The following is a 27,804-nucleotide window of genomic DNA, read 5'->3' as shown; positions in this document are numbered from 1 at the left end:
AGCTGATCTGAAGGACCCCACTGGGACACCAACTGATCTGAAAGATCCCACCGACTAAGCTAGTCTGAAGGGACCCACTGACTCAGCTGATCTGAAGAACCCCACTGACTTAGCTGATCTGAAGGACCCAATTGATACCAGCTGATCTGAAGGACTCCACTGACTTCAGCTGATCTGAAGAACCCCACTGACACCAGTTGATTGGAACGATCCCACTGACTCAGCTAGTCTGAAAGATCCCACTGACTCAACTAATCTGAAGGACTCCTCTGACTCCAGCTGATCTGAAGGACTCCACTGACTCCAGCTGATCTGAAGGACCCCACAGACACCAGCTGATCTGAAGAACCCCACTGACTTGACTGGTCTAATAGACCCCAGTAACTGAGCTGGTCTGAAGGACCCAACTGACAGCAGCTGATCTAAAGGACCCCACTGACACCAGCTGATGTGAAGGACCCCAGCTGGTCTGACTCAGCTGGTCCGAAAGACCCAATTGATACCAGCTGATCTGAAGGACCCCACTGACTCAACTAATCTGAAGAACCCCATAATGCCAGCTGATCTGAAGGGACCCACTGACACCAGCTGGTCTAAAGGACCCCACCAACACCAGCTGGTCTGAAGGACCCCATGAGGAGCTGACTCACCAAAGAATGCAGTTTCCACGTCCTGATTATTTTCTCTCTCTTGTGCTGCCCAATCAACGATCCCAATTCTCCAGCCTCTCATCCTCCACAATCCCCTTAAAAACCCCAGCTCAGAACTCCTAGAGGACATGAATTTGAGAATCTCCTCCCAGCTCCGCATCTGGCTGCCCATGATAATTAAATGTTTTCTCTTCTGCATCCCTGCTGTCTCAGTGTAATTGGTCTATTACTGTGCAGGAGGCATATGAACCTGTTGGTAATGTAACAAAGTGAGATCCCATCTCTTTTTGTTTCTTTTTTAGATTTTGTTAAACCATGGCATTTATTGACAAATAATAATAGTGACAATAATAGTGAAAAATCATTGAAATTCTTCAGATAAACTAGTTGCTGCAATAGCTGCTCTCTTGGGTTTAGATGGTGTTCCTCCACAGAATCCATGCTTGAATCCGTGGTATACAATTTCTAGGTGCTTCATTCAATCAGTCCTGGTGGTATTTTGTCTTTTAGCCTTTGCACTCCAGTTACACTTTCTCTTGCACTTGGCAGGGTAGTCACATTTGTCACAAGTAGACTTCTGAAGGTGCTAGGCCTTAGAGCCGCAGCAGTGGCACAACATGTGTGTCTTATTGCAATGCTTTCAGAAAAACGACATTCCCTTCATCATCTCACTTCTGCAGGCTAGACCAAAGAGACTGGAGACCTTGTCTCTTAATAAAAAATTTAAATATGTAAGTTATGTCCACTGAGAGTGCTTTCCTTCATCACTGTCCTTCAGGGATGTCACAGAAAGGGGTTGTAGTGCTGCAGCACTCTTGGGTGGTGCATATGTTCATGCAGAACCAGGCCTAAGTCTTCCCTTCTGTCAACTGATCACAGGCAACTCCCCATTAAGTCACAGGGGCAATCTAGGAGACAAATGTAGTGTAGCAGTGATGGTGGCATTGGCCCGTCTGGAGCAGCCACTGTGGGAATGCTAGCTGCAGTGGGAAAGGTGAGTCCAGGGCTGCGCACACTGTGAAGCCAGTGGGGGCTAGAAACATGCAGGAGCCCCGCCCCCTACTGAGTTGGCAGGGCAGGAGCCCTGGACTCCTGGGTGCAGCTACAGCCACCCAGCCATGGCTCTGGACCAGGGCATCCCTGTCCTCTCAGTGGGCCAGGAAGCCACCCTGCTCCTGCAGGCTCAGAAGTGTCTGCTCATGCTCCCTGGCCTCTCCCCTCTCCCAGCACACGCTCCAATTTTGGAGCAAAGTTGAAGCTGAGCCTGGTGTTGTCACAACCCCGCGGGTGTGCACATGCTCAGGGCACCACAAACATGCCAGCCCCCTCCTGCCTCAGTTCTCTCCAGACTTTGGGCACCAGTGAGCACAGGAGGGAGACCAAGGTGGGGGCGCCAAGGGAAGCTCAGTACAGGCCTCCAGGCACCCCTTGGTACAAATAGCCTGGGTGGCACGTTAATGGTGGCAGGAGGCAGACAGCCTCCTGGGTGAAAAGGGGTGGGTCTCTGATGAAACCCCACCTTCAGGCCACGGATGTCCTGAAGCCAGGCTGCCAGTACTGGGTGGAGTCCATGACCTGGAGTGAGAACTTATGTTGCTTTTTCCAGGCCCACCCATAGCCACCCATGGACAAATCAGCACATATTTCCTCCCTTCTGAGCCCATAAAACCTGGACTCAGCCAGATGTGAATAGGTGTTGGGACTACCAGTTGCAGAAAGGGGCTACCCACTACAGGTCTCCTTTCTGCTGAGAGCTGGACAGCCGTTGGGCCAACCTACCTGCAGAAAGGAGCTACCCACCATGGGTCTCCTTTCCACGGAGAGCTGGACACTCATCAGGATGACCCACCCACCTGTGGAAAGGAGCTACCCACTACAGGTCTCCTGAGAGCTGTTCTATCACTCAATGAAGCTCCTCTCCACCTTGCTCACCCTCCAGTTGTCTGCATACCTCATTTTTCCTGGATGCGGGACAAGAACTCAGGACCTGCTGAATGGTGGGACTGAAAGGGCTGTAACACAAATAGGCCTGAAACATGGTCCCCTGCTTGCCACATTGTGGGTGACAAGAAGGAGAGAAGAGCTGTGGGGCCCTCCAGGGAGCCCAGACCTAGGGGCTCCATGAGCCAGGGCTGTGACACCCTCTTTGGGGCTCTATGGTTCCTGGCGTCTCCAAGCTTCTGGGCACCACCATGTTCCCCTTGTCCAGACACGTGTCATATAGCTGGTCCAGCTGCAGCCTTGCATGGAGCCAGCATCTAAAGTTGCCACCTGCCCTGCCGCAGCAACCTGCATGCCTGACTGTGTGCAGTGGCTAGACCCCACACTCACTCGCTCACATACCCCTTGCCACTCTGCACCTGGCTCACCCTTGGCAGGTGTGGGATCCGGGCCAGTAGTGTGAGCTGACCACAACCTGTCAGGCCAAGTGGGCAGAACAAGCCCAGTGGGCATGAGCAGTACTCGGGCAGAAGGCACCGCCAGCCACAGAGGTTTCCAGTGGGCAAAGTGACACCCCAAGGATCCCATGACAACAGGAGGCGGGACAGTGGACATTTGGGCCACTTCTTTTTTTTTTTTTTGAGACAGAGTTTCACTCTTGTTCCCCAGGCTGGAGTGCAATGGTGCGATCTCGGCTCACCAAAACCTTTGCCTCCCGGGTTCAAGCGATTCTCCTGCCTCAGTCTCTCAAGTAGCTGGGATTACAGGCATGCGCCACCACGCCCGGCTAATTTTGTATTTTTAGTAGAGACGGGGTTTCTCCATGTTGGTCAGGCTGGTCTTTAACTCCCAACCTCAGGTGATCCACCCACCTCGGCCTCCCAAAATGCTGGGATTACAGGCGTGAGCCACCGCGTCCGGCCTGCCACTTCTTCATGTAACTTACTTGTGCCTTCATAGCCTGCTCAGCCCAACTGAAGTATATACCACTTCCATTTGATGATGGAGTTCTGCTGTGTATGCCCAACTTTATGGTTTGGTGGGTCAGGCAACACTAGCTCATGATGGGCAGCTCAGTTTGCATAGTAACTTGGCGGCCCATGGGTAAGTGTTCAGTCTCTATGGAGACTCAGTATCAGGCTGAGAGCTGTTTCTTTTCTTTTTTTTTTTTTCCTGCAGTTTAAATTCAGTAAAAGGCCGGGTGCGGTGGCTCACGCCTGTAATCCCAGCACTTTGGGAGGCCGAGGTGGGTGGATCACAAGGTCAGGAGATCGAGACCATCCTGGCTAACACGGTGAAACCTCGTCTCTACTGAAAATACAAAAAAAAAAAAAATTAGCTGGGCGTGGTCGTGGGCACCTGTAGTCCCAGCTACTTGGGAGGCTGAGGCAGGAGAATGGCATGAACCCAAGAAGCAGAGCTTGCAGTGAGCCGAGATCGCACCACTGCACTCCAGCCTGGGTGACAGAGCGAGACTCCGTCTCAAAATAAAAATAAAATAAAATAAATAAATAAATTCAGTAAGAGTCGTGTCTTAAAAGCAGAGTAGCCTGGGTGCAGTGGCTCATGCCTGCAATCCCAGCACTTTGGATGGATGAGGCAGGTGGATTATTTGAGCCCAGGAGTTCAAGACCAGCCTGGAGAACATGGCAAAACCCCATCTCTACTAAAAAAAAAAAAAAAAAAAAAAAAATTAACTGAGCATGATAGTGCATGCCTGTAGTCCCAGCTCCTCAATGGGGGGCTGAGGCAGGAGGATCACCTATACCTTGGGAGGTCGAGGCTGCAGTGAACTATGATCACACCACTGCACTCTAGCCTGGAGGACACAGTGAGACTCTGCCTCAAAAAAAAAAAAAAAAAAAAAAAAAAAGCAGAGTAATTATCCACCAAGGCTGGCAGGGCTTTGCTCCAAATCCTAACAATTTGCATTGAGATTCACCTATACGGGCCTGCCAAAGGCTCCAAACAATATCCCTTTCTCCACTGACACTTCAAGCATCACTGGGTCTGCTAGATCACATGGCCCAAGTGATACAGCAGCTTGCACAGCAGCCTGGACCTGTTGCAAAGCCTTCTCTTGTTCTGGGCCCCCCTAAAAGCTAGCAGCTTTTTGGGTCACTCAGTAAATGGGCTGGAGTGACACACCCAAATGAGGAATATGTTACCTCCAAGATCCAAAGATCACTAGGTGTTGTGCCTCTTTTGGTTGTAGGAGGGGCCAGATGCAACAACTTATCCTTCACTATAGAAGGGATCTCTCAACATGACCCGCACCATTGGACCCCTACAATTTCACTGAAGTAGAGATCCTTAATTTTTTGTCAGATTTATTTCCCACTCGCTGATACACAAATTTCTTATGAATAAGTCTAGAAGAGGCTGGGCACGGTGGCTCACGCCTGTAATCCCAACACTTTGGGAGGCCAAGGTGGGCAGACCACAAGGTCAGGAGTTCAAGATCAGGCTGGCCAATATGGTGAAACCCCATCTCTATTAAAAATACAAAAATTAGCTGGGCGTGGTGGCGGGCGCCTGTAGTCCCAGTTACTCAGGAGGCTGAGGCAGAAGAATCGCTTGAACCCGGGAGCGGAGGTTGCAGTGAGCCAAGATCGCACCACTGCATTCCAGCCTGGGCGACAAAGCGAGACACCATCTCAAAAAAAAAAAAAAAAAGTCTAGAATAGTTGCCACTTCTTGGTCTAGAATAGTTGCCACTTCTTGGTCTAGAATAGTTGCCACTTCTTGTTCACTGGGTCTGATCAGCATAATGTCATCAGTGTAATGGTGATTGCAATTGGCAATCAATGTGATATCTTGTGGAAGGGAAAGGTAATCAAGATCCCAGAAAACTAAATTATGACATAGAGCTGGGGAGTTGGACAGGCATGGTGGCTTATGCCTATACTCCTAGCACTTTGGGAGTCTGAGCCAGGAGGATCACTTGAGCCCAGGAGTTCAAGACCAGACTGGGCAATATAATGAGACCCCATCTCTACAAAAATAAAAATTAGCCAGGTGTGGTGGTGCATGGTAGTGTATGTCTATAGTCCCAGTTACTCAAGAGGCTGAGGTGGGAGGATCACTTGAGCTCAGGAGGTCAAGACTACAGTGAACCATGATTGTATCACTCCAATCATGGAGAACCATGATTGTATCACTCCAGTCATGGAGAACCATGATTGTATCACTCCAGTCATGGAGAACCATGATTGTATCACTCCAGTCATGGAGAACCATGATTGTACTCCGGCCTGAGTGACAGAGCAAGACCCTGTCTCAAAAAAAAAAAAAAATGAGCTGGAGAGTTGATATACCTCTAAGGTAGGACAGTGAAGGTATATTTCTGGCTTTGCTGGCTGAACTCAAACTGCTTCCAGTAATTTTTGCTAACAAATATCAAGAAAAAAAGCAGCCAGGCATGGTGGCTCACACCTGTAATCCCAGCATTTTGGGAGGCCGAGGCGAGTGGATCACCTGAGGTCAGGAGTTCGAGACCAGCCTGACCAACATGGAGGAACCCTGTCTCTACTAAAAATAGAAAATTAGCTAGGCATGGTGGCACATGCCTGTAATTCCAGCTACTCAGGAGGCTGAAGCAGGAAAATCACTTGACCCTGTGAGGCAGAGGTTGCAGTGAGCCGAGATGTGCCATTGCACTCCATCCTGGGTAACAAGAGGAAAACTCCATCTCAAAAAAAAAAAAAATAGACACCAAGTCCAGAAATTAAAGCTATTCAACTCCTCAGGCCCAGAGGCTATTGCAGAAGAGGTGGGCACATGAGATTGTAAGGGCTGCTTTTGAAAGATAAAACAAGTTCAGTTTCTCTATAAATTAATCATGAATGTCAAAGACACACTGATGCAAGACTAGCATATGGGCCCCTGTGTCAGATTAACAAGGTTTTCTTGAAGCATTAACTGACTCCTCAATAAAGGTTATAAAGGTTGTAAAAGGCTTACGGAAGTTATATTTTATGGTCAAGATTAAAATTTTATAGATGGTTTATAAAATTTTGAAAACCAAATTTAATTGGCTTCATGCTGTTTTTATTAAGGCTTATCATTTGGAAAATTGTCTCCCCTCTCAAAGAATGATGGTTTTTACCTTTTTTTTTTTTAAATCCTTCAGTTATCACTTTGGTTAAATGAATGACTTATTTTACAATGACCTGTGTTCCTATTTTGTGATATCAAGTGTCGTAAAGCTTTGATATTTGACAAACTTTCCAAAATCAAATGATAAATTATGTCTTTTTCTGACCTAATTATTCCTTTAAGATATTAGTTTCCCTAAATTCTAAAAATGACATAATTTGGTTTATTTGTTACAAAAATGATACAAGAAGCATTGTCAAATATAAAATGGTGTTTGGTTTTCTTTGGACTGTATTTGTATAAATATGATATTGGTATGTGTTCCAAAATTATGGGAAACTCCTGTAATTCTGATATGACTTGGTGTACATTATCAGTAATAATCAAAATCATTATGTTAAAATTATTGTGTACCACAGAAGTAACAAATTTCCTTGTCAATGTGTCTTTGACTATGGCTGCCCTAAAACTTTTTGTCATCTAGGGACAACTGTAATGTTTTGATCCTCTTTAGAAGGTGGTTTTATAATCGGCTATAAAACTCTAACAGGTGCTCTTGAATGCAGGTTTTTTATAACTTTGGAGATTGTTACATTGGAATAGAGGAAAAACTTTTGGGACTAATGGGGAGCTAAAATGTTCATGAATATCAAGCAGAACAGGAATTAACTGCATGGACTGAACTAATCTTTTTGACTTTTTGTTTAAAACATTGCTGAGGCCTGGCCGGTGGCTCACGCCTGTAATCCCAGCACTTTGGGAGGCCGAGGAGGGTGGATCACGAGGTCAGGAGATCGAGACCATCCTGGCTAACGCGGTGAAACCCCATCTCTACTAAAAGTACAAAAAATTAGCCAGGCATGGTGGCGGGCGCCTGTAGTCCCAGCTACTCAGGAGGCTGAGGCAGGAGAATGGCGTGAACCCGGGAGGCAGAGCTTGCAGTGAGCGGAGATCGCGCCACTGCACTCCAGCCTGGGCGACAGAGCAAGACTCCGTCTCAAAAAATAAATAAATACATACATACATACATACATAAAACATTGCAGATCCTGGCCAGGCATGGTGGCTCATGCCCATAATCCCAGAACTTCAGGAGGCTGAGGCAGGTGGATCACCTGAGGTCAGTTTAAGACCAGCCTGGCCAACATGGTGAAATCCCATCTCTACTGAAAATGCAAAAATTAGCCAGGCATGGTGGCAGGTGCCTGTAATCCCAGCTACTTGGGAGGCTGAGGCAGGAGAATTGCTTGAATCCAGGACGCGGAGGATGCAGTGAGCTGAGATTGCACCACTGCACTCCAGCCTGGGTGACAGAGTGAGACTCTGTCTCAAAAAAAGAAAGAAAGAAAAGAAAAGGGGGTAAATGTGAAAGGAAAATCTTAGGGCCCCAAAATTACTAAGCTAATGAGAAAAGTCAAGTTGGGAACTGCTCAGGGCAAACCTGCCTCCCATTCTATTCAAAGTCATTCCTCTGCTCATGGAGATAGATGCATATCTGATTGCCTCTTTTGGTAAGGCTTACCATAAACTCAAAAGAATGCAACCATTTGTCTCTTACCTATCTGTGACCTGGAAGCCCTCTCCCTGCTTTGAGCTATCCCCACATTTCTGGACATAACCAATGTACTTCTTATATATATTGGTTCTCATGTCTCCCTAAGATGTATAAAACCAAGCTGTGCCCTGACCACATTGGGCACATGTCGTCAGGACTTCCTGAGGCTGTGTCACGGGTGCGCATCCTCAACCTTAGCAAAATAAATTTTCTAAATTAACTGAGACCATCTCAGATATGTGGGGTTCACACAGCCATGCCCAGCTGTTTTGTTGTTTTGTTTTTTGAGACGGAGTCTCACTCTGTCGCCCAGGCTGGAGTGCAATGGTGCGATCTCGGCTCACTGCAACCACCGCCTCCCGGGTTCAAACAATTCTCCTGCCTCAGCCTCCCAAGTAGCTGGGACTACAGGCGCCTGCCATCATGCCCGGCTAGTTTTGTTTTTGTTTTTGTTTGGTGATTACCTCTTTTGTGGTATTTAGTAGAGATGGGGTTTCACGAGGTCAGGAGATCGAGACCTGCCACCACGTTGGCCAGGCTGGTTTCGAACTCCTGACCTCAGGTGATCCGCCCACCTCAGCCTCTCAAAATACTGGGATTACAGGGGTAAGCCACCATGCCCAGCTTTTTTTTTTTTTTTCTGAGACGGAGTTTTGTTCTTGTTGCCCAGGCTGGAGTGCAATGGCATGGTCTCAGCTCGCTGCAACCTCCATGTCAGGCCTCTGAGCCCAAGCCAAGCCATCGCATCCCCTGTGACTTGCACGTATACATCCAGATGGCCTGAAGTAACTGAAGATCCACAAAAGAAGTAAAAATAGCCTTAACTGATGACATTCCACCATTGTGATTTGTTCCTGCCCCACCCTAACTGATCAATGTACTTTGTAATCTCCCCCACCCTTAAGAAGGTACTTTGTAATCCCCCCACCCTTAAGAAGGTTCTTTGTAATTCTCCCCACCCTTGAGAATGTACTTTGTGAGATCCACCCCTGCCCGCAAAACATTGCTCTTAACTTCACCGCCTATACCAAAACCTATAAGAACTAATGATAATCCACCACCCTTTGCTGACTCTCTTTTCGGACTCAGCCCGCCTGCACCCAGGTGAAATAAACAGCCTTGTTGCTCACACAGAGCCTGTTTGGTGGTCTCTTCACACGGACGCACATGAAACTCCACCTCCCGGGTTCAAGTGATTCTCGTGCCTCAGCCTCCCAAGTAGCTGGGATTACAGGAGCCGGCCACCACGCCTGGCTAACTTTTTTGTATTTTTAGTAGAGACAGGGTTCCACCATGTTGGCCAGGCTGGTCTCTAACTCATGACCTCAGGTGATCCACCCGTCTCAGCCTCCCAAATTGCTGGGATTACAGGCCTATATATACAATTTTTGTTTTTTTTTGCAAGACAGAGTCTCGCTCTGTCTCTCAGGTTGGAGCGCAGTGTCATGATCATGGCTCACTACAGCCTCAACCTCCCAGGCTCAAGTGATCCTCCCACCTTAGCTTCCTGAGTAGCTGGGACTACAGGCATGTTCCACCATGCCCATCTAAATTTTAATTTTTTTTTTTTTTTTTTGTAGAGACAGGGTCTATGTTGCCCAGGCTGGTCTCCAACTCCGGGGCTCAAGCAATCTTCCCACCTCAACCTCCCTAAGTACTAGGATTACAGGCAGGAACCACTGTGCCCGGCCAATATAAGGCATGCAAAACTATACTAATTTTCCTTTCTGGATATATGCTGTATGTAAAGTATTAAAATAGGCATGGGATTGATAAATACCAAAGTCAGCAAAGTGGTGACCTCTGAGAAAGGAAGGAGGGAAATGCCCTCAGGAAGGGATAGGTATATCCCTTTTCAAATGTATAGGTGATGTTTGTTTCTTAACCTGGAGAAGTTATATTATCCTCTACTTTTCCGTGTGAATGAAATATTTTGTTTCTTAAAATCTTGCCCAAAAAGGGAGTAGGGGTAGGGAATTTGACAGACCTAGGTGTAAATTCTGCCTGCCGCTTACTTGTAAAGGAACTTACCCAGTTTCTTAATTTCTCCAAGCCTCTGTGTCTGTAAGAGGACATCATCATAATAAATATTCTATTGCACAGCCAAAGCAAGTGAAATAATACAGATAAAAGTGCTTTATAAAGTGCAAGTGCTATAGAAGTATAAGCTGTAATTTTACAAGAATGCGCCACAAATTATTGTAACTAAGAGTTATTGCAAGAAACTCTTAGCATTCCTTTGTTACATACTCTCACGGAACCTTGACCCTTTCCTTCAGAGCACTTACCTTCACTTGCAATAACACGTTAATTGATGCTATTATTTGTGCATCCTCCCACTCCGTGGCTCTGGGCTCCTGATTCTATTCCCAAGCCCAGCACAGTCCCTGGCATATGGTAAGTGCTCGACAGATTTTTTTTTTTTTTTTTTTTTGGCGTAATCTTAACAGGATTACCTGTAGGAAGTGAGAATGAAAAGCAGGGAGGGGAAACAGGACTCTTCTGTTTTACATTTCTATACTGTTAGAACTTTTATCATAAACATGTATTACTCAGTGCAAAATTATTTGAATTTTTAATTAAAATAATAAGTGTTAAATAGGCATATCTTAATTTCATCGCCTCTAGGGGGAAGGTCATGTTTTACTACAGGAAATTGCATGGAAAAGGGATCCATGAAATAAAAGGAGCAGACAATGTCTGTTCCTGGGGCACTGGGCTTTCCGCTGAACCTCCGGGAGTGAAGGCGACGAGTCTAACAACCTAAGAATTTAAGAACGGGCCGGGAGGCGCCGTTAGGGGGCGCGCGAAAGGTGGCGCGGGCGTTCCCGCCTCCCCGTTACATGCCCCAGTAACCCCAGCGCCGGCGACCGGGAGTAACCTCGCGCGCGGGCGGCGCCCCCCCGCGCCCAGACTCTCGCCTGCTCCCGCCTCAGCCAATGGGAAGGCAGCGAACGGGCCGGCCGGGCGCTCGCCCCGGAGGGCTCCTCCCGGGAGCATTTCGAACGGAGTTGAACTGTCGCCGGGCCACGGGCTCAGACCTTTCCAATGGCAGCTCTGGGTCCCAACGCCAAGCCCCGCCCAGCCCTGAGCCTCCCCGTGTGCATTCTCGGCAGGAGTCACCTTTGCCTTACAAACCTTCAGACCCGCCCTCTTCCTACCTTGCCGCGCTAGGCCCCGCCCTCTGCGCAGGTCGGCCAATAACGGGGTGAGCTGGCGCCGCGGGGCGGGCCTCCAGCCAATGCGCACGCCGTGGGCGGGCCCCGAGCCGGAATTGGGGGTGAAGCGATAGCGTTTTGCCCGCATTCGGGGCGCGCGGAGCTGGGGGGTCCCTGTGGGGCGCCCGGAGTTAAGATGGCGTCCTCAGCGGAGGGGGACGAGGGGACTGTGGTGGCGCTGGCGGGGGTTCTGCAGTCGGGTTTCCAGGAGCTGAGCCTTAACAAGTTGGCGACGTCCCTGGGCGCGTCAGAACAGGCGCTGCGGCTGATCATCTCCATCTTCCTGGGTAAGGACCCTCCTGCCTCCCTCCGCCCCTCGCGGAGTCCCCGGGGAGTAGGGGAGGAATGGGGACAGGACCTCCCTCTCTTCCCGGAGCCACCCGGGAGGGCTGTGCCGGTTGCGGGTGTGAATCCTGAAGCACACCAACAGCTACTGAGGGAAGACAGAAGTCCTGTCTCGAGTCTGGGGCGCTGTGCCCTCTGAACCTCTTCATCTTTCTCTTCAACCCCTGCCATGCCCTCTGGCCTCTCAGTCGGGCCCCCGCCCTCTTGTGCCAGGCTCTACCCTTGCTCCCACGACCTGTCTTTATTTGTCGCTCTGTTGAGTTCCACTGTCTGGCCATGTGTCCTGCTCTGTCATTAATAACCACCCCGCACACGCGCGCATCTCATCGGTAGGCATAGAGCCCCTAACTTTAGCCCTTTCGGCCTTTTCAGCCCCATATTCCGTATTTCATATTCTGAGTGTCTGTTTTGTGTATTGCCAGCTTATATTTTACTTTCGTCTCTTTTCTGTCCCGGTCCTACTATTTTCTTTTTATACCATGTTGCTTTTTTTATTTTCCAAGCCACCTACCTGTCATTTACCCTGGCATATCATTTTAATGCTGGACTTGGGAAACAGGACTAACAACCTCCTTAAAATCGATCCATACTATTCCAAGCGTTTATTACACGTGTGGTTCAAAGGATGTGGAGTATCTGAATTTATGCCACAACAAGCTGTATTACAACTGGTTTATAGGCTTTTTTACCGCATCCTCACTCCATGGTTTAATACATGGAGGTAGCATAGTACAATGGAAAAAAGTATGGGTTTTGAAGGCAAACAAATCAGACCCAGCCTTGTTGCTGCTCACAAACTGAAGGACCCTACGCAGGCCGCAAAACCCTCTGGGCCTAATTTCCTTATCTATGAAATGAGGACAACAGTGCCTACCACATAGGATTGCCATAAAGTCCTGTAGAAAGGCCAAGATTGGGAAGTACCTGTACATATATACACATACAATTTAAGCAGTTGGAACGTTTTATGAAGGTTATAGAACTTTAGGAGCGGGTGGGTGGGAAGGATTAAGCAAAAGCTATAAGTGGTGATAAGGAAACAGGACTGGGGCTAGAGCAGAGGGTTAGAGGTCTGAACCATGAGAAGTTTGAGATAAAGCTGGGCAGGTGTGGAAAGCCTTAAATGCCAGAGAGAAGTTTGGCGTTTATCCAGTATTCAGTAGAAACACTGACATATAATATCACCAGAGGGTGTTAACCCAATCTAGATAATGGGATAGGCATTAATTCATATTTAAACAACCTTGCCTAATAGCATTGTTACTTTCCTATTACATATCAAACCAAGATCTTCCTTTCTTCCAAATAAAGATCACCTTTTTCTTCCTCTGTGGAATCGTAAGATTTTAAAGATGGAATGGAACTGGGGTTGTGCAGTTTGCTCAGTGTCACCCAGACATCATCCAAATTTATCAGCACCCTAGTCTAGGCTTATTTGCACTACACCAGCTTTGAACTTCCTACTCTTTCATCCTTGTTTCTGACCCAGTTATTTTTGACATTGTAATTAGCAATTAGTGTTTACATTTGACAGGACGCAGCGGCTTATGCTTATAATCGTAACACTTTGGGAGGCCAAGGTGGGAGGATTGCTTGGGGCCAGCCTGGGCAACATTTTATTTGTCTCTACAAAAAATTAGGCCAGGCGCAGGGGCTCATGCCTGTAATCCTGGCATTTTGGGAGGCCAAGGCGGGAAGATCGCTTGAGGTCAGGAGTTTGAGACCAGCCTGGCCAACATGGTGAAACCCCATCTCTCCTAAAAATATAAAAATTAGCTGGGCATGGTGGTGGGCACCTGTAATCCCAGCTACTTGGGAGGCTGAGGCAGGAGAATCACTTGAACCCTGGAGGTGAAGGTTGTAGTGAGCCAAGTTAGCTCTACTGCACTCCAGCCTGGGCGACAGAGCAAGACTCTGTCTCCAAAAACAAAAAAAAATTAATAAAAAAATGAGCTGGTCGTGGTGGCTCATGCCATGCCTGTGGTCCCAGCTACTCCCGAGATTGAGGTGGGAGGATCACTTGGGCCTGGGAGTTTGGGGCTACAGTGAGCCGTGGCGCCACTGCACTCCAGCCTGAAGGATAGAGCAAGACCCTGTCTCAAAAAAAAAAAAAAATTGTATTACATTCATCAGTTAGGAAACTGTTGGTTTCTCAACAATAAATTCAGAATGTAACACGAGTAGCAACCAGTTATAAGGGGCAATCTGTTAAATGGAGTTAGGGCTGGAATTAGGACTTGGAATTCAACTTTTGTTTGTTGACATAAAGAATTCAACTTTTGTTTGTTGACATAATCACATATTGCCTGTGCACTCCTGCTGGGCTATTGCTGTGTACCGTCACGGGGCATACAGATGACTAGGAAATTGTTTTCTCCATATCCCACTCCTCTTCTCATCTTCTTTCATTACCACCAATCATCAAAGTAATAAACACTTGGTGTAATGCATCTACCACACTCCCGAGCCCCCTTGCTCATTCTACCATTTCCCACACCCTGCCTTCCTATCTCACATACCCTGTTGCCTTCAGTAATTCATAGTATTTCTCATTTTTAGATCAACTTGAGGCTTCAACTTGCCTCCTATCAGGTATAGCTCATCATGTGGACGGGTAGGATTATATTCCTAGTAGGCACAGTTTAAATACATACATATATATATAAATTGATTAAGCTTGATGTGTGTGTGGTAGGAGTGCATTTTGGTTGTAAATATGTTTCCCTTACAAAGGTTATTACCATTTCTGTGTATTGTAACCTAGAAACCAGTAGCCTTTCAGCAGTGGAGTTCCTGGTTCTTGAACCCAGCTCTCTCAGGGAACTGGGATACTGGAGGAAATCCTTGCTGGAGGTACCAAGAAAGCCTGTAGTCCAAAATGATTTCTGGTTCACTTTCCACTGATTAGATTAATTCAGGTTAAAAACCCCTCCCTAAATGCAAATACCCCAAGGGAAGAGTTAGGTATATCATTCACATTTTTCAAGTGTACGTTTTAATCAGATAGTCTAATTACTATTTTCTTAACATCTTACTTTTTTTACTTCAGTTCTGTGTGCTGATCTTGGGGTGGAATGCAGAGCATTAAAGTACTGGTTTTTAAACCTTTTTGACTAAGATCCATCGTAAGAAATATGTTTTACATTGTGACCCAGAATACACAGACATGTATGTGTATACACATATTTGAAAAAGTTTCAGGAAAGAATACTTGCCCTTAATAATAACTCACTAAGTTGATTTCATGACTTGTTAATGAGTTACAACAGTTTGAAAAATCTTGAGTTACAGGCTGCAATTTTTTTTTTTTTTTTTTTTTTTTTTTGAGACGGAGTCTCGCTCTGTCACCCACACTGGAGTGCAGTGGCTCGATGTCAGCTCATTGCAACCTCCGCCTCCCAGGTTCAAGCAGTTCTCCTCCTCAGCCTCCTGAGTAGCTAGGACTATGGTGCACGCCACCATACCTGGCTAATTTTTGTGTTTTTAGTAGAGATGGGGTTTCACCATGTTGGCTAGGATGGTCTCAATCTCCTGACGTCGTGATCCACCTGCCTCGGCCTCCCAAAGTGCTGGAATTACAGGCGTGAAATTACAGGCATGAGCCACCGCGCCCAGCCGAGGCTGCAATTTTTAATATTCAATACTTCAAAGAAAAAGTAAGCTTATGTGGACTGCTACACTGGAGTATTTTGAGCAGTCAGAAGACTGTAAAAGGAGTGTGTTTATGTTTGTGTGGTGTATGCTTGCAAGGAGTTTGATGGAAGGATGCTGAAGAGGAATTTTGCCATGAGCCCTGGTGCTGGCAAATACTACCAGAAAACATCTCCCCTTCAACAACTAGGATCTCATCACTCCTTAATGTAACTAATACCATGAAGTGCTCATATAAATTCAGTAACATGCACCTACTACAGGTAAAGCAGTATTCTTAACCCTGCAAGGGCAGGAGCAGTGGGTGTAGTATGAGTCAGGAGCCCTGCACTCAAAGGTATTATGGTCTGTTAGGGTACAGGAAATGGGCCTGAGATAAGTATACTAATAACCCCAGTAAATTTTAAGCACCATAAGAGAGGTACAGAGCTTTGTGAGATTTAAAGATGGGACATTTCATTTAAAGATGAGTAAGGTTTCAGCATGATGAGATGGTAAGACTTAAGGAATAGCATGAGCAGAGGCACTGAGGTGTGAATGTGGCAACACAGCCAAGGAACAGTCAGTAGTCTAGTGTGACTAAAACAGGACTTTAGAGAAGTGATGGAAAATCAGGCTGGAACTGTAGGTTAAAGAGCCTTTAAAGCCAAGGTAAAGAGTTTGTACTCACGTAGGTGATAGGGAACATTGGAGATTTTTGAGTGGGGAATAATATGGCTGGAGCTGTATTTAAAAAGATAATACAGCCTGGGGTGATTTGAAGTCAGCATAGACAAGTAGTAGGGAAACTAAGGAGAAAGAAGTGATCTAGAGAGGAAGTTATAATGACTTGGAGGCAGGGTGGCTGCACTGAGAGGAGAAAGTGGGCATCTCCTGTGAGATGTTCTAGGAATACCGGAACCTTTTGAAAGGTAGATTCTGTAGACACTGTCATCTACACAGCTGCTCATGCCTGAAACCCAAGAATCAGCTTTGTTGCCTTTCTTCACTCACTCCCCACATCCCAGTCACCCAATCCTATCAATACAACTTCTAGATTGTGTCTCAGATCCATCTACTATTCTCCATCACCACAGCCACCAGCCATCTGTCACCAGCACCACCCGAGTACCCTCCTGACTAGTCTCTAATTCTGTTCTTGCCCCCTCAGTCCACTCTCCAAAAGCAGCCAGAGTGATCCGATCCTGTGCCTCTCCTGCTCAGAACCCTTCAGGGACTTCCATACCTGCCTGCTGCCCCAGCCTCGTCCCAAGCAAGCTGACAACCTTTTAGCCACGTGGCCTTTGTTCAGTTCCTCAGGAAAGGCATGAAGGCTTCCCTACCTCAGAGCCTTTGCACACGCTTACCTGCTGCCTGGAGTGCCCTTCAGTCACCTGACAAACTCCTTTTCATCTTCCTCTGAGTTCTTTCCTGACTCTCATGTTAAATTATGTCCCCTGTTACACTTTCTCATACTGACTGGAATTTCCTTCCAAGTATATATTACACTTTGTAATTATATATTTGTAGATGAGGACAGAAACCATGGAAGTTTTGTTTACCACAGTGTACCCAGAGTTTAACACATTACTTGGCTTGTAGAAAAGGCTCGATAAATACTTGAATAGGTGAATGTATGAATGAATGACTTGGCAACTTATTAGCTGGAGGATAAAGTCATAATTTTAAAAAGACTCCATCCTCCTGCCTGAGTAGCTGGAAAGATAAGGGTATCTTTGACCAATGCCAGAGATCAAGTGGAGGATCAGATACTCTTAAGTGCCAGGAAATGATCTGGTTTGGGGTTTACTTTAGATTCCAAGGGCACTTCCAGGTATCTTGGGAGTTGTGAAGCCTGGGCTTGAGCTCAGGAAAGAAGCTGGGCTAAAGACAGAGTTTTAGGAGACAGTATTGGTATCATAACTGACTCAGGGAGGGAATGAAATGCCATGGAAAAGGTTATACAGAGAAGAGGATCTTATTCACATTGATTGGGTATGTTAATGTTGCTACCCCTTGATAATAGTAATAGCTGGCATTTATTAAGGATTTTCTGTGTACCAGACATTGTCCTAAATGGTCAACAGGCAGTTCCCCACCTAAACCTGCCAGTTACCCGTGAGGTAATTATAGTGCTGTTAAGATCTCCTGGTACAGATAGGAAAGTCAGCCCTACAAAGATTGAGTAGCTTTCTTAAAGTCACACTCAGTTCTGCCTGACTCCAGAGTTCCTGCTCTTTACCGCTGAGATTGGGAGGAGCATGTGGGGGTGGAAAAGATAAATGCCCTTGGTGTCCTTTTCTCTTTTCACTCTCAGTGGTTAAACCAAGATGCAATCAGCATATGAGCCACCTCTCAGTGTCCAAAGCTAGAGCTGGCCAAATGGAGCAGATGGCCACCCTGCTTACTGTGAGTGTTCCCTAGTCTTGGCCATGATGGTGGCTTGGCTGTTAGACTGATCAAAAATTGCAGCTGGGGGGTAACAATTCATCCCTCAGAGGTTCAGAATTAGCATCACTAAAGTTAGCGACCTTTAAAATCAAAGGAGGTCCTGCAGTTTAGTTCCCTTTGGACCAAAGTCAGGTCTGGCCCTTCAGAAAAAAATCCATTATTCAGTGCAGAAAGCTTTCTTCAGGTAGCACTGGAATCACTATATAAAGAGACCAAAGGTAAGCTAGATGAAAATTAAGCAGCATTAATGAAACAAAGAGACTTCTGACCATAATACAAAGCAGGGTCCAAAAATTCTACTGCTATAAAATAGGGAGACTGTCCTAAATGACTTTCAAGGACCCTTCCAATTTTAAAAGTCTAGGTATATTACTTCTACATGTTTAGACTTTATTCTAGTTCATAGCCACAAATTTCATCATAATCTAAACCTTCCCGTTTGGGAATTTCTTTTTCTTTCTTTCATTTTTTTTTTTTTTTTTTTTTTGAGACATGGTGTTACTCTGTCGTTCAGGCTGGAGTGCAGTGGTGCAATCTCAGCTCACTGCAACGTCTGCTTCCCAGATCAAGCAATTCTCTAGCCTCAGCCTCCTGAGTAGCTGGAACTACAGGCGTGAGCCACCATGCCTGGCTAATTTTTTTTGTATTTTTTTGTAGAAACAGGGTTTTACCGTGTTGCCCAGGGTGGTCTCAAACTCCTGAGCTTAAGCAATCCACCCGCCTCAGCCTCCCAAAGTGCTGAGATTACAGGCATAAGCCATTGCCCCTGGCCAAGAATTTCTTTTAAATACAATTTTCCAGGTCAGGCACGGTGGCTTACGCCTGTAACCCCAGCACTTTGGGAGGCCAAGGCAAGAGGATCACTTGAGTCCAGGAGTTCAAGACCAGCCTGGGCAACATAGTGATACCTCATCTCTACAAAAAGTGAACAAAATTAACTGGGCTGGGTGGCATATGTCTGTAGTCCCCGCTGCTTGGGAGGCTGAGGTGGAAGGATCACTGGAGCCCGGGGTCCTCCGCTCAACTCAGGACATTGAGGCTGCATTGAGCCAAGATCAAACCTCTACACTCCAGCATGGGCAACAGAGCAAGATTCTGTCTCAAAAATAAATAAATAATTTTTTTTTTTTAATTGGCCAGGCATGATGGCATGCACCTGTAGTCCCAGCTATTCAGGAGACCAAGGTGGGAGGATCATTTGAGCCCAGGAATTTGAGACTGCAGTGAACTATGATGATGCCACTGCATTCCAACCTAGATGACAGAAGGAGACCTCATCTCTAAAAATAAATCTGTATATTTTTTCCAACCACTTTTTATCTATACCCCAATGTCTTACATTCCATAAAACATCATGTTTTGAATTCCAGTATAACTTTATCGTTAAACATGTTTCTTTGCAGAAGCATGTATAAGTTAGGGTCCACAAGATTATTTGCATAAGCTAATTTACAAAAAAAATTATATAATCACTGACATGAAAGCATGTCTGGGCAGCCATGGGAGCTCATATGAGGCGTCCAGTTCAGTCGCCTTTTAAAAATGATATTTGCATTAGCTGGGCATGGTAGCATGTGTCTGTAGTCCCAGCTACTCAGGAGACTGAAGTGAGAGGATGCACCAGAGCCCCAGAAGTCAAGGCTGCAGTAAGCCATGATCGCACCACTGCACCAGCCTGGGCAACAGGAGTGAGGCCTTGTCTCAGTCAGTCAATCAATCAATCAATAATGGTATTTGGTCTTCTGAAAGAAAGTGACATTTTAGCTGGGCCTTAAAGGGGATGGTAAGATTCTATAAAGTAGAGATGAAAGCGGAGGAGCTTTCCAGCTGCAAAGAGTAATCTGGAGATCAAGAAGAGTAAGATCCTGTCTGTCCCTGAATCTAAGGAAAAAGAAAAAAAAATTTTGAGAAAAATCTGAGGAACAGCAAGTAGTCCTCTTTAGCTAGAACAATAGAAGATCGTAAAAGAGCAGTAGAGAAAAACATGATAGGCCTTTTATGTAGGTGGAGGTCAATGACAGAGTAAGGTAGTAACATGTGCATTGTCTTTAGAGATCTTCTGGCCTAGGTTCGAAGGCTGGATCAAATAAATATGTACTAGCTGTTTCACCATAAGCTCGTTACCAGACTTCAACACCCATTTCTTTATATTCCCACAGGCCAATTTTACTAAAGAATTGCAATGAAGAGTTAAGCAATTTATCTGATAAATATTTTTAGATTTATATTTCATTCATAACTAGCAGCAGTATTTTGAAACAGAATACAAAATTTATATGAATTTTTAAAGTAATACAGTCATCAAAGAAATTTTCTATTTCTAGAAGACTGCTTAGGCATACTCTTTTGTGATGTGTTCATTCTCCTTTGGCCTGGAAAAGTTTGAGAACTGTTGCTCATTGGGATGTTGTAAGGACTAAATAAGATAAACTATGTAAACACTTAACCATGCTTGACCCAAGATCATCTTAAATAATTGTTCTTCCCTTCCCTGTCAATAAATATTTATTTTCTCCCTTTCCAAGGAGACACAAAGTATGGTCTTGTGACCAACAGCATCTGTATCTTATGGGAGCCTGTTAGAAATGCAGATTCTTTGGTCTACTCCAAAACTACTGATTGAGAAACTCTGAGGATAGTGCCCAGTAATCTGTTTTAGCAAGCCAGGTTATACTTATTACTCTAGAGTTTGAGGATTACTAATTTAGCATATTTCTTCCGGTGCCTATTTTGTAGTACTTGATGTCCTGATAGTACCTTTTTGGAATGTCATTGGCCAGGCGCGGTGGCTCATGCCTGTAATCCCAGCACTTTGGGAGGCCGAGGCAGGCAGATCACCTGAGGTCAGGAGTTCGAGACTAGCCTGGCCAACATGGTGAAACCCATTTCTGTTAAAAAGATAAAAATTAGCTGGGCATGGTGGCACATGCCTGTAGTCCCAGCTACTTGGGAAGCTGAGACAGGATAATCGCTGGAACCCAGGAGGCAGAGGTTGTAGTGAGCCGAGATTGCACCATGGCACTCCAGCCTGGGTGACAGAAAAAAAAAGAAAGGTCATTGTATCCTGTACTCTTTGGAATAAACAAAACTCTTAGATTCCTTATGGTTTAGTTTTTCCCATTTGTAGGCCTGACAGATAGGAAAGTTGGGCCTACAAAAATTGAGTAACTTGCTTAAAGTCACACTCAGTTCTGCCTGACTCCAGAGTTCCTGCTCTGGATGTTATCTGAAGAATAAAGAGATGTTGTTGTTATTATGTTCACATTGTTATTATGTTCATTATCATGATCATCACATCATCTGTTTCACATTTTTGATAAGAAGGTTAGATACAGAAGAGTTTTTTTTTTTTTTTTTTTTGAGATGGAGTCTCACTTTGTTGCCCAGGCTGGAGTGCAGAGGTACAATCTCAGCTCACTGCAACCTCCACCTCCGAGGTTCCAGCAATTCTCCTGCCTCAGCCTCCGGAGTAGCTGGGATTACAGGCGTGAGCCACCACACCCAGAGGAGGAGTTTTTTTAATAAGGTTATTGGACTAATGGCTCCATCTTTTTTGTGTTGCGTCAACCACCTTAAGCAATATAGCATTCTCCTGATTGATCTCCTTACATTTCTTAATATAAGTAATAAATTGTGACTTGTAGCTTTAACAAAAATTAGGTGCCCTAGTTGCAGCTGCCAGGGAAAGCTAGTCTAATATCAAAGCAAACCATCCTTCTTCTCAAGCACAGAGTTTTTAAGATAGGAGTGTGTGTATTGACATTTTCCTAGCAGTGGCTGAAGTCAAGGACCAGGAGATTTAGGGCCCACTTGGAGTTCTTATGGTGAAACAGTAGTAGCTTCCTAGAGACCTTTAAAGCTTATCTGTAATTTGTATAGTTCAAAAGATACTGTATACATCATTATTTCTCCCTGCTTTCAAAACAGGAAGGGGGTGTGGAGAGTAACACACTAAAAAAAGGATAAGTAATTAATTTCTGGGTAAGAATTTCCTTTTGGCTTAAAATGGACTGATTGTGTAAGTTCCTCCCTTTGCAAGCAGAAGCTTTGAAGATAGTGAGCTAGATGAAGCTCTGGACATCTTGAATGAAGTATTCTGTATAAGAACCAAGTGTATAATAACTGTTAGTAATAGAGGCTGCTCATAGAAAGGTCATTGCATTGTAATTGTAGGGACAGTTTGTCAGAGAGTAGGTAGAAGATTATCAGACCCAGGTTTTGTTCTTGGCTCACATGAAGTCATCAAGTAGGCTATTTAAATGCTTCACTTTAACCATAGGCTAAGATTAAATTAAAAATAAAAAGCTTTTGTCATGGCCGGGCACAGTGGCTCATGCCTGTAATCCCAGCACTTTGGGAGACTGAGGTGGGTGGATCACCTGAGGTCAGGAATTTGAGACTGGCCTGACCAACATGGTGAAACCCTGTCTCTACTAAAAATACAAAAATTAGCTGGGCACGGTGGTGCACACCTGTAATCCCAGCTACTCGGGAGGCTGAGGCAGGAGAATCGCTTGAACCTGGGAGGGGGAGGTTGCAGTGAGCTGAGATCGTACCATTGCCCTCCAGACTGGGGGACAGAGCGAGACTCCATCTCAAAAAAAAAAAAAAAAAAGCTTTTGTCAATTAAAGATGCTTGTCAGTACTGAGTATTCATGTTGCTATGGCACTTTTATAAGAAAACTGTACACGGTCATATCTGCTTCCGAAAATAATACATAGTGAGATAGTAATTTTACAGTCAATTAAGAATTTGCTGGCCAGGCGCGGTGGCTTACACCTGTAATCCCAGCACTTTGGAAAGCCAAGGTGGGTGGATCACCTGAGGTCAGGAGTTTGAGACCAGCCTGGCCAACATGGCAAAACCCTGTCTCTACTAAAAAAAAAAAATCCAAAAAATTAGCCGGGCATGGTGGCGGGCGCCTGTAATCCCAGCAACTTGGGAGGCTGAGGCAGGAGAATCACTTGAACCCGGGAGGCAGAGGTTGCAGTGAGCCGAGATCGCGCCATTGCACTCCACCTGGGCAACAAGAGCAAAAACTCCGTCTCAAAAAAAAAAGAATTTGCTATAATAGAAGATCCATGTGTACATTCTGTATGCAAATCTTAGGAAGATATTAGATCCCAGAAGGTTAAAGTTCCGATCTCTATATATTTGTATATGCTTTAAGGAGAAGTGGCATCCATGTAGATGTGGTAAATGGCTTATAACTCTCGAGGTTTCCAATTTCTGCTGTGGTAGCAATTCTAAACTCAGATGGACTTGGACACTACTCTGGATTACTGTCCCTAAATATCAACTACTGTTTATAAGCCAGCAGAGGCCACCTGAAATAGTACCCATAAAGTTCCTACAGCATATCCCTCAGTCAGAAGTGGAAAAGATTGATTAAAGTTGGAGTATAAACATATGGGGCCCTGACCAAAAATATTGAACCATACTACTAGAAATCCCCATTCTTTAGCTAAAGGATAATCTGACTTCACTTTTAATTCTTCATTGACTATTGGTGCTCTGAAAGAATAGGAAATAATAGCAAAACATGGGAACTCCTAGATAGCATACATTTATTTTTAAAATGTATACCATCGGCCAGGCACCATGGCTCACGCCTGTAATCCCAGCACTTTGGGAGGCCAAGGTGGGCGGATCATTTGAGGTCAGGAGTTGGAGACCACCCTGGGCAACATGGTGAAACCCCATCTCTACTAAAAATACAAAAACTAACTGGGCGTGGTAGCACACACCTGTAATCCCAGCTACTCAGGAGGCTGAGGCAGTAGAACTGCTTGAACCTGGAAGACAGAGGTTGCAGGGAGCCAAGATCACGCCACTGTACTATAGCCTGGGAGAAAACAAACAAAAAACATATGGTCAACTTCCCAAGTAAACTGACCAATGTCAGTTTAGGTTCAGTCTTACTGTAGGAGTGCCTGCCATAGGCCAGCGCCTCTCAACCTTTCCACTAAGTACATTAAGATCCTAACAGTAATCATTGGGACCCCAGGTCATCGTCTCAACAGAAGCTCCAGATTTCTTCAAGTCTTGGCCCTCTTGTTTTATATCAAAATTTTATGTATATTATTTTTATATTTTCAAAAATTCTCCCCAAATCATCAAGTAATATTGAGATGCTGACGTAGAAAAAAAGTAGATTTCCAGCTGGTATGATCAGTGATAAATTGGACTTCATCAAAATTAAAAGCTTTTGTGCACCAAAGGATACTATCAAGAAAGTAAAAAGCTATCCCATAGAATAGGAGAAAATATTTGTAAATCATAAGTCTAGTATTCAGATGTCTAAAGAACTCTTAGAATTCAACAATAAAAAGATAACCCAGTTTACAAAATGGATATGAATAGACAGTTCTCTAAAAGAGACATATACATGGCCAATAAGCTCGTGAAAAGCTGTTTAATATCTTTAGTCATTAGGGAAATGCAAATCAAAACCACAATGATATATCATTTCACACCTACTAGGATGGCAATAATCAAAAACACACAAACAGGTGTTGGTGAAGATACGGAGAAATTGGAACCCTCAAGCATTGCTGGTGGGAATGTAAAATGGTGCAGCCACTTGTGGAAAATAGTTTGTCAGTTCCTCAAAAAGTTCACAGTTACCATATGACCCAGCAATTCCATTCCTAGGGTTATACCCAAGGGAACTGAAAGCATACATTCACACAAAAACTTGTACACAAATGTTCATAGCTTTATTATAATAGCCAAAAGTGGAAACAACCCAGTTGTCCACCAATTGGGACAAATTGAATGAATACACAAAATGTTATATCCACACAATGGAATGTTATTCAGCCATAAGAAAACAATGAAATCCTGATCACATGCTGCGACACAGATGAACCTTGAAAAATTGTGACATGAAACAAGCCAGACACAAATGGCCACATACTGTATGATTCCATTTATATGAAATACCCAGAATAAGCTAATTCGTAAAGACAGAAAATAGATTGGTGGTTGCTAGGGGATAAGAGGAAGGGTGAATTGGGAATGGCCGCTATGCGGTACGGGGTTTCTAATGTTCTGGCATTAGATAGCGGAGATGAAAATGTTCTGGCATTAGATAGTGGAGATGGTTGCATAACACTGAATATACTAAAATCCACTGAATTGTACACTTAAAAAAATGAAGAAAGAAGGACTATGCATGATCAAAGAAAAAAATGCTTTGTGCTCAAGTAGGGATAGAATAAACAGTAAGACTGGAAAGACTGTGAAGGGCCTTGAATGGCAAGCTAAGGAAGTTAGCTTTCATCTTATAGATCGTAGGAAGCCACCAGAGTATTTTGAGCAGGGGTGGCATGTTTAAGGTAGTGTTATGGGAAGTTTAATTTGTGAAATGAGAAAGAGATACTATCAGCCAGGAGAGGTAGAAGGTTCTATAAAGTCAAATTGAACACCCGAAGTTTCAGATTTCATGAATGACCCTGGGTATGTGTGTATACACATATGTATGGGATTTGTAGTCATCTGGGGAAGGCTGAGGTGCTAATATGAATACTGAAAACTAGAGAGGGTAATATAGCAGAGTAGTTAAAAATGAAAACACTCTGAACCCACATGCTGTCTGGGTTCAAATCCCAGCTCGGCTACCTTCCAGCACTGTGACCTTAGGTAAGTCACTAACCCTGTCTGTGCTTCAGCTTCCTCTTCCGTAAGATAAGGATACCTACTCATCAAGGTTGTTTTGAGGATTAAGTGGGTTAATACATACAAAGTGTTTACAATGTCAAGCTTAAAGAAAGGTCCCCAAAAATGTCAGCTGCTAGTCTGAAACTCCAGAGCAGGTTTGAGAGTAGCCCGCTGTTGTTCTCTGCCCCGGATAAACTATGAAGTAACAGTCCTAAAGTGTTAAAAGACAAAACAAATTTTTCTTTGTGAAAAATGACCCTTTAAAAAAACTCCATCTACTAATAATGAAGCTTAGTAGTAGTAAAATGATGATTTCTAGCCATAAAACGGGTTTTCTATATCTTCACAAATATAGTGTAGAGTTTCACAACATTCTTTGGTATGAACCAGTCTCTCATACTTTCTGTATAGCACTGATTCTCTAAGTAAGATGCCAAGGCATGACCTCCCTTCAGGAATTGGGAATCTGCATTTTTAATAAGCATCCTGGGTAATTCTCATGCATGATACAGGTTGAGACCAGTGCCATGTACAGAAGTGGGAAAAATGGCTTATGAAACTCAGTTGTATTTAGCACACTGTTAGACATAAAATTTGAAAACCCAACCTGGACAACACAGTGAGACCCAGTCTCTACTAAAATAAAATAAATAAGTGAACATTGAAAACCAATGGATAGTAGAATGTATTCAGTTCAGTGAGACATGAAACAATATTTTTGCTTAATTGAATCAAACATATGTTAAAAAAAAAAAAAAAACTCACCCTACTCCCAAAGCACTCAATAAATTCTTCAGAGAAAAGGAAGAGCTTTTTGTACTACATTGCCTCTAAAATCTTCTGTAGGATAAGATATTTTAAGATCACTTAAAATCTTGTTTTAAGTTTTTAAGTCTCATTTTAATAACCAAATAAAATGGTTTTTATTTGAGCCAGTTTCAAGTTCTTAAAGTGACACATAGGACTTAACAAAATCCATTATTTGTCATTTGTGCTTTGCCCATTTTTACTGATTTCTTCATACTCTGAAGGAAAAAAAATGCTACAAATGTATGTTGGTATATAAGAGAGTGCATTCCATAAATATTAGAAATTTTTTTTTTCTTTTTTTGAGATGGAGTTTCACTCTTTTGCCCAGGCTGGAGTGCAGTGGTGCCATCTCAGCTCACTGCAACCTCTGCCTTCCGGTTTCAAGTGATTCTCCTGCCTCAGCCTCCTGAGTAGCTGGGATTACAGGCGCCCGCCACCACGCCCAGCTAACTTTTGTATTTTTAGTAGAGATGGGGTTTCACCATGTTGGCCAGGCTGGTCTTGAACTCCTGACCTTGTGATCCACCCACCTCAGCCTCCCAAAGTGCTGGGATTACAGGCGTTAGCCACTGCGCCCGGCCAGAAAAATATTTTTATAGAATTCAAACTTGTATTTTCTTTTGAAGGGATATAAAAAGGGTGAGAGGACCCAACAACCACACTTATTCAAATTTATAAGGATAATTAGGAGTATTCTCATGGTTATCTTTAGAATCTTAGCAGGGTAAAAAAGAGTTTATTGTTTCATTTGCTGAAACTCCTGAGAAGAAGTCTCACCACATTTGTATTTACAGAGATTAGATTTGGCAACTCTAAAGACAAGAGAAATTACTCATGATAAGTGTTTGGAGGGATTGGAGAGAAAACAGCTAATTAGTCACTTGGCAGTGTGGCAGGGCAACCTTTGGGCAACCCAGTCCAGATTAGGTTAGAAGAGGAGCCACGGACCTTTTGTCCACTGCAAACCAGTGCCACAAATGAAGTGGGAAGAGACAGGTTACCACATACTGGTTGGACTTGAGAGAGAACCAGAAAGTGTACAATCCCATAAGCATAAAAAATGGAGATAAAACTTCAAGTGTATATAAGGGTAAGAACAGGAGGAAGCAGTAACAAAGAGGGCAGGAGAGAAAGATCAGAAGGAATCGGACGCCTGAGAAGAGCAACTGGGGGCTGAGTCCTGTCCTGGCCTGGCCACTCCCCATTCCTCCCTCTGCCTCTGAGGGCTTCAGTTTTCCCAAGTGAGAAACAGCTGTGCTAGATTGCTTCTGCAGTCCTTTCCACTCCTGGACCGAAACAGTTGCCCCTGCATCTAAAATACGTAGCTCTAGCAGATAAAATGCAGGTTACCTCAACTCCCCCCCACTCCCACATCTCACTCCCTTCCTTTCCCTGCCTGCCCTAATTCTGGCTGCGTTCTGTTCTTGCCTCATACGGACTCTT

The 27,804-nt window shown here is 44.6% G+C and overlaps 2 protein-coding genes and 1 pseudogene across 5 annotated transcripts in view; 1 reads left to right on the top strand and 2 right to left on the bottom strand.

Moving 5' to 3' along the window:
• Positions 1–1,011: 1,011 nt before the first annotated feature.
• LOC109029026 (large ribosomal subunit protein eL37-like) lies at positions 1,012–1,317 on the bottom strand (annotated as a pseudogene).
• A 9,742-nt stretch (positions 1,318–11,059) lies between these two features.
• Positions 11,060–27,804, top strand: part of LPCAT3 (lysophosphatidylcholine acyltransferase 3) — a 42,362-nt gene continuing 25,617 nt past the window's right edge. The window contains exon 1 of the mRNA XM_004052608.5: positions 11,060–11,749. Within this exon, the coding sequence (XP_004052656.1) occupies positions 11,599–11,749 (151 nt within the window). The 5' untranslated portion in view covers positions 11,060–11,598. The remainder of the gene's footprint in view (positions 11,750–27,804) is intronic.
• EMG1 (EMG1 N1-specific pseudouridine methyltransferase) overlaps positions 20,096–27,804 on the bottom strand; it is a 38,774-nt gene continuing 31,065 nt past the window's right edge. For 2 of the 4 annotated variants that reach the window (XR_010129477.1, XR_010129479.1), the window contains one exon: positions 24,587–25,762. The gene's annotated coding sequence lies outside the window, so the exon portion shown is untranslated. Of the gene's footprint in view, positions 20,917–23,448; positions 23,735–24,586; positions 25,763–27,804 lie in introns of those variants that run through there. The other 2 variants (XR_010129478.1, XR_008670501.2) reach the window with 2 other exon arrangements.

The sequence above is a fragment of the Gorilla gorilla genome, chromosome 10, assembly GCF_029281585.2.
Source record: "Gorilla gorilla gorilla isolate KB3781 chromosome 10, NHGRI_mGorGor1-v2.1_pri, whole genome shotgun sequence".
Classification (NCBI taxonomy): Eukaryota; Metazoa; Chordata; class Mammalia; order Primates; family Hominidae; genus Gorilla; species Gorilla gorilla.
This window is presented reverse-complemented; position numbering and strand designations above follow the sequence as displayed.